The following is a 12,527-nucleotide window of genomic DNA, read 5'->3' on the forward strand; positions in this document are numbered from 1 at the left end:
ATACACATGAAGGTGAGCATCTGTTGCTCCCCAAAATCAAAGCCGTGTTATCAGTTCAGACCTCGCTTATATTGGAGCCACATGTCTGGTGAAAGGTGGTTCCCTTGCCTTTGTTAGTCGCTCAGTCATGTCTGACTCTTTTCGACCCCATGGACCGTGGTCCACCAGGTTCCCCTGTCCATAGAATTCTCCAGGCAAGAATACTGGAGTGGGCTGCCATTCCCTTCTCCAGGGGATCTTCCCCATCCAGGGATTGAACTCGGGTCTCCTGCATTCACAGGCAGATTCTTTACCATCTGAGCCAACAGGAAAGCCTTCCCTTGAGTTTAGTAAAAACCATTAACAGAGAATGGGAAGCCCAGAGCAGGATTTGGATGGTTTGCATGTTAAATTTTGGATTGGATCCAAAATCTAGCCCCCTACATGAGTGGCCTGGATTGTTCTAATGTGTTGAGTCTGCCTGAGTCCTGGCTGAGGCTTTTCATTCTGTGTAGGCTTGGGCTGGTGACAAAGCTGTATATACTGAACCCCAAGGCTATGAGTGTCATAGAGCTGTATGGCATCCTGGATCCCACCACCCGAGACTGGACAGATGGGGTGCTGTCCAACATCTTCCGGGAGATCAACAAGCCCACGGATAAGAAGGAGCGAAAGTGAGTATCTGTGTAAGGAGGGAAGAGCCTGGGTGGATTTGTAATGAATTAGCCAAAACTTACAAGTAAACAACTGATGTGTAGTACTGTAGTTTCATGCTTGGAGGCAAGTAGACTCAGGAGGCTCTGCTCGTGAAGCTCTAGGTACCACTTCAGCACTGTTTCTGTCTTATGTAATTTCTTCTCCTTGACTGTATTGGTCCCCAGCTTACTATGGAGGAAGCTGAGGTCCAGGGAAGAGGAGGGAAGAGCTTGCCTCAAGGCCAGGGATGTGAGCTTGGGACATGATGGTTATTTTATTAGGTCAAATCTCTGAACCAAGTAGGGTGCTCTGTCTCACGTTCTGGTTAGAAAACCCTGGGAAAAGATGTTCAACATGAATGGGGAGGTTACACCAATTTGCATTAATGGGAAGCCTTCCAGGTGCCATGGCTCACTTTTTTCCGGTTGCCACAGGTATATTTTATTCGATGGTGATGTGGATGCTCTGTGGGTGGAGAACATGAATTCTGTGATGGATGACAACAAGCTGTTGACGCTGGCCAATGGCGAGCGCATTCGGCTTCAAGCGCACTGTGCCCTGCTCTTCGAGGCAAGTAGTGATGAAGAATAATTTCAAATAGAAGCCTTTCTTTGAATTACAATTTTTTTTCTTTTTTTAAATTTTATTTTATTTTTAATGAATTACAATTTAAAGTGCTTATTTTTTAAAATTTATTTTATTGAAGTATAGTTGATTTGCAATGTTGTACTGATTTCTGCTGTATAGCAGAGTGATTCAGTTATGCATTTATATGCATTCTTTTTCATATTATCTTGCATTATGGTCTGAATATAGTTCCCCACACTACACAGTAGGACCTTGCTGCTTATCCATTCTGTATATAATAGTCTGCATCTGCTGACCCCAGCTCTCAGTCCTTCCCTCTCCCTACCCGCTCCTCCTTGGCACCCACAAGTCTATTCTCAGTCTGTTTCTGTTTCATAAATAAATTCACTTGTGTCATATTTTAGACTCCACGTATAACTGATATCATATGGTATTTGTCTTTCTCTTTCTGACCTATTTCATTTAGTATGATAATCTTTAGGGCCATCCATGTCGCTGCAGATGGCATTATTTCATTCTTTTTATGGCTGAGTCGTATTCCATTGTATGTATGTACCACATCTTCTTTACCCATTCACCTGTTGATGGAAATTGGCATTGTTTCCATGACTTGGCCATTGTAAATAGTGTTGCAGTGAACACTGGGGTGCATTTATCTTTCTGAATTGTAGTTTTGTCCAGATACATTCCTAGGAGTGGGACTGCTATAGATAACACTGAGTTTGTTCATTTCTCCAGGTTGGGGATTTACAGTATGCCTCCCCTGCGACTGTGTCTCGATGTGGAATGGTTTATGTGGATCCTAAAAACTTGAAATATCAACCATACTGGAAAAAATGGGTTAATCAAATACCGAACAAGGTGAAAATTATTTCCAAAATGAACTGACAATCAGTATTGGTGGCTAATTGTATAAACATAACTCAGAGGGATGTTTGAAGGCCATGGCCTTGACCTTGACCTGCCTGTGATCTTGAGCACTAAATGTTATCAGTAAGTTGGGTGACAGCATGGAAGACACCCTTATTAGATTTCCAGAAAATTCATAGCAGGTGGGCTAGATAAGTGATTTTGATAGTCTAGACCAGGGGGTGACAAATTTTTTTCTGTGAAAGAGGGTAAATATTTTAGGCTTTGGGGGCCATATGGTTTCTTTTGCAACGACTCAACCCCACCATTATGGTATGAAAGCAACCATAGTACATGAATGGACATTGCTATGTACCAATAAAACTTTATTTACAAAACAGGTGGCAGGCCAGATTTGGCTTATGGATTGTAGTTGGCAACCCCTCATCCAGCCAAGTCCAGTGGTCGAGAGACTTGTCTCTAGGAGGTGTCCGGCTCCTCCTGTCTTGCTCAGTTGGATGAACACAATGTGTGAAGGACCCAGTTTGTCACAGAATTGAGACTCAGTGGTTTCAGTTGATCTCAAACACTGTGATATTCATAAAGCTGCTCAGAAATGTGTACCTGTCTTTTTTTTTTTCTCCAGTGGGTCTTCATTGCTGCTCATGGGCTTTCTCTAGTTGCAGTGAGTGAGGGCTACTGTCTAGTTGCAGTGCAAGGGCTTCTCGTTGTGGTGGCTTCTCTTGGGTGGAGCGTGGGCTCTAGGGCACACGGTTTTCACGGTTGCAACTCTTGGGCTCTAGAGCACAGACTCAGTAGTTGTAGTGCACAGGCTTAGTTTCCCTGGGGCATGTGGGATCTTAGTTCCCCAACCAGGGATTGAACCTGCATCCCCTGCACTGGCAGGCAGATTCTTAACCACTGGACCACCAGGGAAGTGCCATGTATTGTCTTAATGGTAGACTTCATTGAAAGATTCAGAGGCAAACATGACAGTCATGTGAAGGCTGTGGCTTGATCACACCCAGGACATCGTGACCATACAGGATGCAGCTCTAGAAGGACCACTAGGCTGATGGAAAATTGGAAGCTAGGACACAATTACCTCAGAGAAGAGAGGAGCAAGGGGAACGTGTTAGGACCATTTGAGGCACACTGTCATATGGGAGGGGCTTCCTAGGTGGCGCTAGTGGTAAAGAACCCACCTGCCAAGGCCAGAGACACAAAAGATCCCTGGGTCAGGGAGATCCCCTGGAGGAGGCCATGGCAACCCACTCCAGTATTCTTGCCTGGAGAATCCCATGGACAAAGGAGCCTAGTGGGCTACAGTCCATTAGGTCGCAAAGAGTCAGACACGACTGAAGAGACTTAGCATTCATGCATGTCATATGGGTGATGATGCCCATACAAGCCCTTGTGATCATCATTGCCTCTATAGGGAGAGGCATTCCATTGCTTCATACTCTTTGTTCAATGGCTGTGGCCACGTCACTTAAATTCTTAATCAGCTCTTTGCCTGTCAGGTGGGACCTTTTATAGCACCTCCCTCCCAGGTGGTGGGATAGATGCTATGGCAGTGAAATTAAAGGTTTTGCAATGAAACAGAAGCGTATTATAAAGACCAAATTTTTATACAAATATATAGATGAGTTATCAGAGTTTACTCACCTGCTCAATTTCTCATTCATGAGAAAATGTTTCTCATCCCCTCTTTTTACAAGCACAGCTTCCCATGAACTTCTGTTTGAATAAAGGAACCCTTGGGAGTTCCCCAGCAGTCCAGTGGTTAGGACCCAGCACTTTCCCTGCTGAGGGCCCAGGTAGGATCCTTGGTCAGTGAACTAAGATCCTGCAAGAAGCATGGAACAGTCAAAATAATAATAATAATAATAATAATATAATCTGTGATAGAAGAAGCAGACTGAAAATTAAAATAAATAGAGGAACCCTTGAGAATGCTTTGAAATTCTGCTCTTTTTTAGATGGAGCAAGGTTATTTAGAGAGCTTGTTTGAGAAATACGTACCGTACCTCATTGATGTGATAGTGGAAGGAATAGTGGATGGAAGACAAGGAGAGAAGCTGAAGACGATAGTTCCGCAGACAGACCTAAATATGGTAAGAAACTATCTTTGTTAGCAAAAAGAAATTCTTCCCTAAAGAGCTTTCAAAAGGGAAGCAAAGACATCAGATGGGTAAGATCTAACCTTGCCGGTTATCGACAAGGGAGACTCAATATTTCTTTTTGTGACCATGAGCAAGACAAGATACTGGGCTCCATCTGCCCAAACCAATATGGTGGGCCATATAATTCCCATCGTTCTGAGATCTGGGGTCCCAGGGTTTGTGACCAGAACTGACTCTCGTGGGGTTGTGTGGAATATATGGGCTGACCTAGGTATTTTCCTGTGAACCAGGTAACCCAGTTAGCCAAGATGCTGGATTCGCTACTAGAGGGAGAAATCGAGGAGCCCGATCTTCTGGAGTGCTACTTCTTAGAGGCTCTGTACTGTTCTCTGGGCTCCTGCCTCCTCGAGGATGGAAGGGCTAAATTTGATGAATGTATTAAGCGCATTGCTTCTTTGCCTACTGCTGATACAGAAGGGATATGGGCCAGTCCTGGGGAACTGCCAGGTAGGAACTAAACGTAACCTGTTTTTTTTTTGCTCAGAATGCTTTTGGTTAGGTTTTTAGAGGACATGACCTTGCTTTTCCATATCTATGCCTGTAAGGGTTTCCTAGATTGTTTGCTTCTGTAGAAGAATGTGCAGGGCACCTAGTGGAGCCCTCAGGAGAAGTTCAAATGCATAAACTTCAATAGCAGAGGTCTGGATCTTAGTTGCAGCACGTGGGATCTTGAGCTGAAATCTTGAAACTTAGTTGTGGCATGTTGGATCCAGTTCCCTGACCAGGGATTGAACCTGGGCCCCTTGCATGTGGGTGCAGAGCCTTAGCCACTGGACCAGTGGGGAAGTCCTAAAGCCCAGTTCCTTTGGGTGGCCTTTTTTGATGAATCTAACCTTTCCCCACCTAGCTTAGGTGCTTGCTTCATTCACTCTGTTTAAGCTCTGTAAAATTTTCACATTGTGCTTGTCTTAATTTCTTCTCCTTTTATATTCTCTGTTTTTTTTTTCTCTAAAATTCCACAGCTAATTCATCTGCTATATTCCCGAGACTTTGCACAGCAGATAATCACATGTGGATCTATAGGTCGTTTGTAGGAAATCATTATATTAAAGTTTAAGTGTTTGCATGAAAAAATGTGCATCCTCAAAGAACCATATATGGTGAAAAGGCTGCATTCTACAAGAACTATAGATAACACTAGGATCCTTCTTCGTCTGTCTCTTAATGACACTTGAATATGATTGGCAGGGAGACCCAGGTTTTATTCTGTAATCATTACCTTGTCTGCAGTTTTTAAAGCTCAAAGTAAAATGATCATAGGTCTTTCTTCTAGAGAGTCATTGAGCAAATAAAAGATGTTTTAAAAGTCTGCAGTCCTTGCTGGGCATACACACCGAAGAAACCAGAATTGAAAGAGACACATGTACCCCAGTGTTCATTGTAGCGCTGTTTACAATAGCTAGGACACGGAAGCAACCTAGATGTCCATCGGCAGATGAATGGAAAAGAAAGTTGTGGTACATATACACAGTGGAATATTACTCAGCTATTAAAAAGAATGCATTTGAATCAGTCCTAATGAGGTGGATGAAACTGGGGCCTATTATACAGAGTGAAGTAAGTCAGAAAGAAAAACACCAATACAGTATATTAATGCATACATATGGAATTTAGAAAGATAGTAATGACAACCCTATACGCAAGACAGCAAAAGAGACCCAGATATAAAGAACAGACTTTTGGGGTTCTGTGGGAGAAGGTGAGGGTGGGATGATTTGAGAAAATAGCATTGAAACATGTATATTACCATATGTGAAATAGATGACCAGTCCAAGTTCAATGCATGAAGCAGGGCACTCAAAGCCAGTGCACTGGGACAACCCAGAGGGATGGGATGGGGAGGGAGGTGGGAGGTGGGTTGGGGATGGGGGACACATGTACATCTGTGGATGATTCATGTCAGTGTATGGCAAAAAGCACCACAATGTTGTAAAGTAATTAGCCTCCAGTTAAAATAAATTAATTAATTTAAAAAATGTATACCTGTGGCGGATTCATTTTGATATTTGTCAAAACTAATACAGTTATGTAAAGTTTAAAAATAAAATAAAATTAAAAAAAAAAAGTCTGTGGTCTTGGGACTTCCCTGGTGGCCCAATGCCTAAGATACCATGCTCCCAATGCAGGGGACCTGGGTTCAATCCCTGGTCAGGGAACTAGATCCCATGTACCACAACTCAGAGTTCGCATGCAGCAACTGAAGATTCTGCATGCTGCTACTAAGACCTGGAGAAGCCAAGTAAATACATAAATATATATATATATATATATGTAAAGTCTGGGGTCTTTTGGAGGCTAGTTTTCTTGTACTTTTTCAGAACCCTGAGTCCCCTTTCTGGGGGGAGCTTCCCAGTTATGCCCACCGTGCTGGCTACATGCTCCTGCAACCCTCACCCCTCACAGAGACGATGCTGATCCCAGTCTGGTCTTTCTCTCTTAGTTTGCCCTCAGCTTGAGAACTTGAAGACAACCTGTAGACAGCCCACTTCCAAATGCCTTCTGCATTCAAGTCCAGCCTCTGGGTCCCTTGACCTCATCCTAGCCCATAGCACTCAATGCTGCTCTGTCTACATCATAGTTACACCTTCCACTCCCCACCCATCGTCAGCTTGTGACTCCTGCCACATGTGTTCTCAGCTGGCCTCATGGGGACTATCCGCTGCCCCTCCCTGTCTTCCTACCACCTTCTGAACCTTCTAAATCCTTTTCTGCTGCCCTGTTGCTTCAGTCTCTCTTGCCTAAATTTCATGGCCTTCTTGCCTAATTTTGCCTTTCTGTCGAATCTATCTGAGGTAACCCAAACCCACCTTCTCTGCCTCCCCAGGGTTTGAATGGTACTGAGAAAATCACTATGAAGACTGAAAGTGAAAGTGTTAGTCACTCAGTTGTGTCTGACTCTTTGTGACCCTATAGACTGTAGCCAGGCTCCTCTGTCCATGGGGTTCTCCAGGCAAGAATCCTGGAGTGGGTTGCCATTCCCTTCTCCAAGGGTTCTTCCCAACCCAGGGATCAAACTCCTGGCACCTCCATAAATTCAGTCTTGAACTTGAACTCCCTCTCCTATCCCCATGGGATAATTCATTTCCCTTTTCTCCAAATTTCCACTGGGCCCTCGCCCCCATCTCTGCACATGACCTTCCTCCTTCCTTGAACAGGAAAACCCCACACTGTCAGATAGGAATTTTTCCAGCCCCCATCTTCTCCTGCCTCCTTTCTCAGGGGTGGGGAGACCCTCCTCTTGGCCAAGCTGAACCTGCCCTGAGCTTTGAGATCTTCCACCTCCCACCTCCTCAGGCTCCTGTCTTCACTGGTTTTCTCCTCTGTCTTTTATATTTTCCATCTGTCCATCTCTACCAACCCTGTCCCACTGGCTCTTTGACATGTTCTAGTAAAGCCTTCCTAATCCTAGCCCCTTCTAGAGATGTCTCTCTGCCTCTTCCTTTTTAAATTATTTGGCTGCACTGGGTCTTAATTGTAGCACGCAGGATCTTTAGTTACAGTGTGTAGGATCTAGTTCCCCAACCAGGGATCGAACCCAGACCCCCTGCATTGGGAGCTCAGATTCTTAGCCACTGGACCACCAGGGAAGTCCCTGCCTCTTCCCTTTTAAAGCCACATGTCCTGAAAGATTGTCCTCAAGCTACTTTCTCCTTCATCCCACCACTTCTCAACCGTCCGCCTCCCACCTCCTTTCTGCACATCTCCACCCACACTGCTCCCAGCCAGCACCTGCACTGCGTTCTTGTTGCCGGATCTGACAGCCTCTTCTGATTTTTTCCTCCCTGACCTTTCCCCAGTATCAAGCATGGTGCTACTTTCTGCCTTCTTAAAAATTCTTCTTCCATCCTGCTCCATTCTGGCCATGCCTGCACAGTTTCCTTGGTTGAGTCCCCTACCTTGGCCCCTCCCTCATATCAGGATTTGGTCCTAGACCTTCTTTTCACTCTTTGTGTCCTCACTGAGCCCTTTTCACCCTGCTCCCAGCTCTGACTTCCAGGCCCTTTCCTTTCTGAGCCTTCTTCTGGGTTCCCTAGTTTGGTTATATTTAAATCTATCTTTCCTTTCTTTCTTCTTTTTTCCATGCATCCATATTTATCTCTCTCTATTTACCTATCCCATTGACAGAGGAGTCTGGCAGGTCCATGGGGTCACAAAGAGTTGGAATGACTAACAGTTTGGGCTTCTCTGGTGGCTCAGACTGTAAAGAATCCATCTGCAATGCAGGAGACGTGGGTTCGATCCCTGGGTCAGGAAGGTCCCCTGGAGAACAGTATGGCTACCGACTCCAGTATTTTTGCCTGGAGAATTCCGTGGACAGAGGAGCCTGGTGGGCTACAGTCCATAGGGTTGCAAAGAATCAGACATGACTGAGTGACTAACACTTTCACTTTTCACCTATCCATCCATTCTTCCATCCATTTGTATCTGTGTGTCTATGTCTATTTATATTTATTCATCCATCCATCTTTATCTATCTCCATCCATCTGTCTGTAGCTGTCAGTTTCTCCAATTAAGTTGCTATCCAGGGAACAAATAGCATTAGTTCGTTTCAAGCATGAGCCAGAGCTGATTCTACATTTTCATGTCCACAATCAAAACAAAAGTGACCACTTTTTATTACAGGTCAGCTTCCAACCTTGTATGACTTTCACTTTGATTCCACACAGAAGAAATGGATACCGTGGAATCAATTAGTTCCAGAGTATGTTCATTCCCGCGAGAGGAAATTTGTTGACATCCTGGGTACGTGAGAACTGAAGCTTCAGTTTAAGCATATGTGGTTCTCATTCTGTGTGGAAGGGTGGAAAATCCCGTGGTCCCAGTGGAACTCTAAGTCCCACCCAGAGTGCTGGTTGGGAGAAACTGAACGTGAGCTATGGGTTTTGCCAAGAGGGTGGCACTTTGGCTTCCTTTTATGTGCCTCTGGACATCTGAAGATGTCTATACCCCTCAGCTCCTTTGCCTGGCAGGTGGATCCTCCCTGCCAGGGAGGGTGGCAGGGCTTGAGGTGGGTAGGATGCTCCTCTGCTTCTGCGCACCTTGCACAGGCTCCCTTCTGCCCCGTGGAGCTGTCTGAGCATGGGGAGGGACGCAGGAAGGAGGGAAAGAGGAATGACTAAGGCAGAATTTTGTAAGAGATGCTGCCTTGAGAAGTAGTGTACTATGGATATTGTGTATTGAGCTGTATTTAACATGCACACCTCTGGCTATTTGGATACCATGGAGGCTCAAGATATTCCATGAAACGAATATCTGATTTTGGTTGGTATAGAGTTCTTGTAGAATGAAGCATACGTGTTTTCTCAGGAACCAATCAGCATTTAAAACTGGTAGTGTAGGAGTAGCCAGATTTGACTTGAAGGTTTGATACTCTCTTCAGAGGAAGCTGAAAAAAGTGAAAGTCTGTCGCTAAGTCGTGTCCTACTCTTTGCGACCCCACGGACTGCAGCCCCCATGCTCCTCTGTCCACGGGATTTCCCAAGCCTGAATACTCGAGTCGGCCACCACTGCCTCCTCCAGAGGACCTTCCTGACCCAGGGATCGAAGCCGCGTCTCCTGCTTGGCAGGCGGACTCGTTACAACTGAGCCACCTGGGAAGCCCTCAGAGGAAGTTGTTGGTCAGGAAACAAGTCTTGAAAAGTGACTTATGCAGCAGAGAACCTGGGAGTTTTCAATATCCTGAGTATAAGTCAGAATTGGATATTGAAACCATTTGGGTTTTCTACACTCGTATGTGATGAGGACACAGCTGTAAAAATGTATCAAACTCCTCAAAATATACACTTAATATTGGAATGAATTTTATGGTCTGTGAATTATACCTCCATAAAGCTATTAGAAGCAATCATTAGGGGTAGTGAGCGTCTCCATTTATATGTTTTCAAGATCACCCCTTGGGTTTTTGCTGATGCTTCTTATGGGATTTGTGGGATCCTGGGAAACTCCAGGCTGCCCAGTGTGCACGTTATTGGTGCTTCTGTGATGCTCTAATTCTTCATACGTTGTTTAGTTCATACAGTGGATACAACCCGTACTACCTGGACACTGGAGCAAATGGTGAAGATTAGGCAACCTGTTCTCTTGGTTGGTGAATCTGGTACATCCAAGACAGCCACTACCCACAACTTCCTGAAAAACCTGAATGAAGAGACTAATGTAAGTCATTATTTGTATCTATGGACAAATAACAAATTACCCCAACACAAAGCAGTTCATACAACAAATACTATCTCACAGTTTCTGCAGATCTGGAACCTGGGGGTGGCTTAGCTGGTTGTTCTAGCCCAGGCTCTTTCATGAGATGGCAAGGTTGACCAGGGCTGAGGTCATCTGAAGGCTTGACTGTGGCTGGGGGAATCCTCTTTTGAGATGTTCTGTATCAATTCCTCACCATGTGAGCCTCTCCAAGCACCCTGGTGTAGTCCTTTATTTTTTCCTGAAGATTATTTTTTCATTTATCTATTTTATGGCTGCACTGGTTCTTTGTTGCTGCACGCAAGCTTTCTCTACTTGTGGCAAGCAGGGGCTGCTTTCTAGTTCAGGTACATGGGCTCCCTCATTGCAGTGGCTCCTCTTGTTGTGGAACACAGGTTTTAGGATGTGCGGGCTCGGTAGTTGCGCTGCATGGGCTTAGTTGCTCCACAACATGTGGGATCTTAGTTCCCCAACCAGGGATCGAACCTGTGTCCTTTGCATTGGCAGGCAGATTTTTTTTTTCTATTTTTTTAATTAATATTTTTTTCTATTTTTTAATTAAATTTTTTTTTTTTACTTTACAATATTGTATTCATTTTGCCATACATCAACATGCATCCTCCACGGGTGTACATGTGTTCCCCATCCTGAACCCCCCTCCCGCCTCCCTCCCCATACCATCCCTCTGGGTCATCCCAGTGCACCATCCCCAAGCTTCCTGTATCCTGCATTGAACCTGGACTGGCGATTCATTTCTTATATGATATTATACATGTTTTAATGCCATTCTCCCAAATCATCCCCCCCTCCCTCTCCCACAGAGTCCAAAAGACTGTTCTATACATCTGTGTCTCTTTTGCTGTCTCGCATACAGGGTTGTCGTTACCATCTTTCTAAATTCCATATATATATATATATATAGTGTATATATATATATATAGTGTATATATATATATAGTGTATATATATATAGTGTGTATATATATATATATATATATATATACTAACGCATATATATGCGTTAGTATACTGTATTGGTGTTTTTCTTTCTGGCTTACTTCACCCTGTATAATCGGCTCCAGTTTCATCCACCTCATTAGAACTGATTCAAATGTATTCTTTTTAATGGCTGAATAATACTCCATTGTGTATATGTAATATGGCTTTCTTATCCATTCATGTGCTGATGGACATCTAGGTTGCTTCCATGTCTTGGCTATTATAAACAGTGCTGCGATGAACATTGGGGTACATGTGTCTCTTTCAATTCTGGTTCCCTCAGTGTGTATGCCCAGCAGTGGGATTGCTGGGTCATGTGGCAGTTCTATTTCCAGTTTTTTAAGGAATCTCCATACTGTTCTCCATAGTGGCTGTACTAGTTTACATTCCCACCAACAGTGTAAGAGGGTTCCCTTTTCTCTACATCCTCTCCAGCATTTATTGCTTGTAGACTTTTGGATCGCAGCCATTCTGACTGGAGTGAAATGGTACCTCATTGTGGTTTTGATTTGCATTTCTCTGATACTGAGTGATGTTGAGCATCTTTTCATGTGTTTGTTAGCCATCTGTATGTCTTCTTTGGAGAAATGTCTATTTAGTTCTTTGGCCCATTTTTTGATTGGGTCATTTATTTTTCTGGAATTGAGCTGCAGGAGTTGCTTGTATATTTTTGAGATTAGTTGTTTGTCAGTTGCTTCATGTCCTATTATTTTCTCCCATTCTGAAGGCTGTCTTTTAACCTTGCTTATAGTTTCTTTTGTTGTGCAGAAGCTTTTAATTTTAATTAGATCCCATTTGTTTATTTTTGCTTTTATTTCCACTATTCTGGGAGGTGGGTCATAGAGGATCCTGCTGTGATGTATGTCTGAGAGTGTTTTGCCTATGTTCTCCTCTAAGAGTTTTATAGTTTCTGGTCTTATGTTTAGATCTTTAATCCATTTTGAGTTTATTTTTGTGTATGGTATTAGAAAGTGTTCTAGTTTCATTCTTTTACAAATGGTTGACCAGTTTTCCTAGCACCACTTGTTAAAGAG

General features: G+C 43.8%; 1 protein-coding gene across 1 annotated transcript in view; it reads left to right on the plus strand.

Annotated features, from left to right (window-relative positions):
* Positions 1-12,527, plus strand: part of DNAH10 (dynein axonemal heavy chain 10) — a 161,409-nt gene that overhangs the window by 81,944 nt on the left and 66,938 nt on the right. The window contains exons 39-45 of the mRNA XM_006056319.4: positions 495-653; positions 1,110-1,245; positions 2,002-2,124; positions 4,095-4,229; positions 4,529-4,745; positions 8,923-9,042; positions 10,310-10,455. Coding sequence (XP_006056381.4) covers positions 495-653; positions 1,110-1,245; positions 2,002-2,124; positions 4,095-4,229; positions 4,529-4,745; positions 8,923-9,042; positions 10,310-10,455 — 1,036 coding nt within the window. The remainder of the gene's footprint in view (positions 1-494; positions 654-1,109; positions 1,246-2,001; positions 2,125-4,094; positions 4,230-4,528; positions 4,746-8,922; positions 9,043-10,309; positions 10,456-12,527) is intronic.

Source organism: Bubalus bubalis, chromosome 17 (assembly GCF_019923935.1).
Source record: "Bubalus bubalis isolate 160015118507 breed Murrah chromosome 17, NDDB_SH_1, whole genome shotgun sequence".
Lineage (NCBI taxonomy): Eukaryota > Metazoa > Chordata > Mammalia > Artiodactyla > Bovidae > Bubalus > Bubalus bubalis.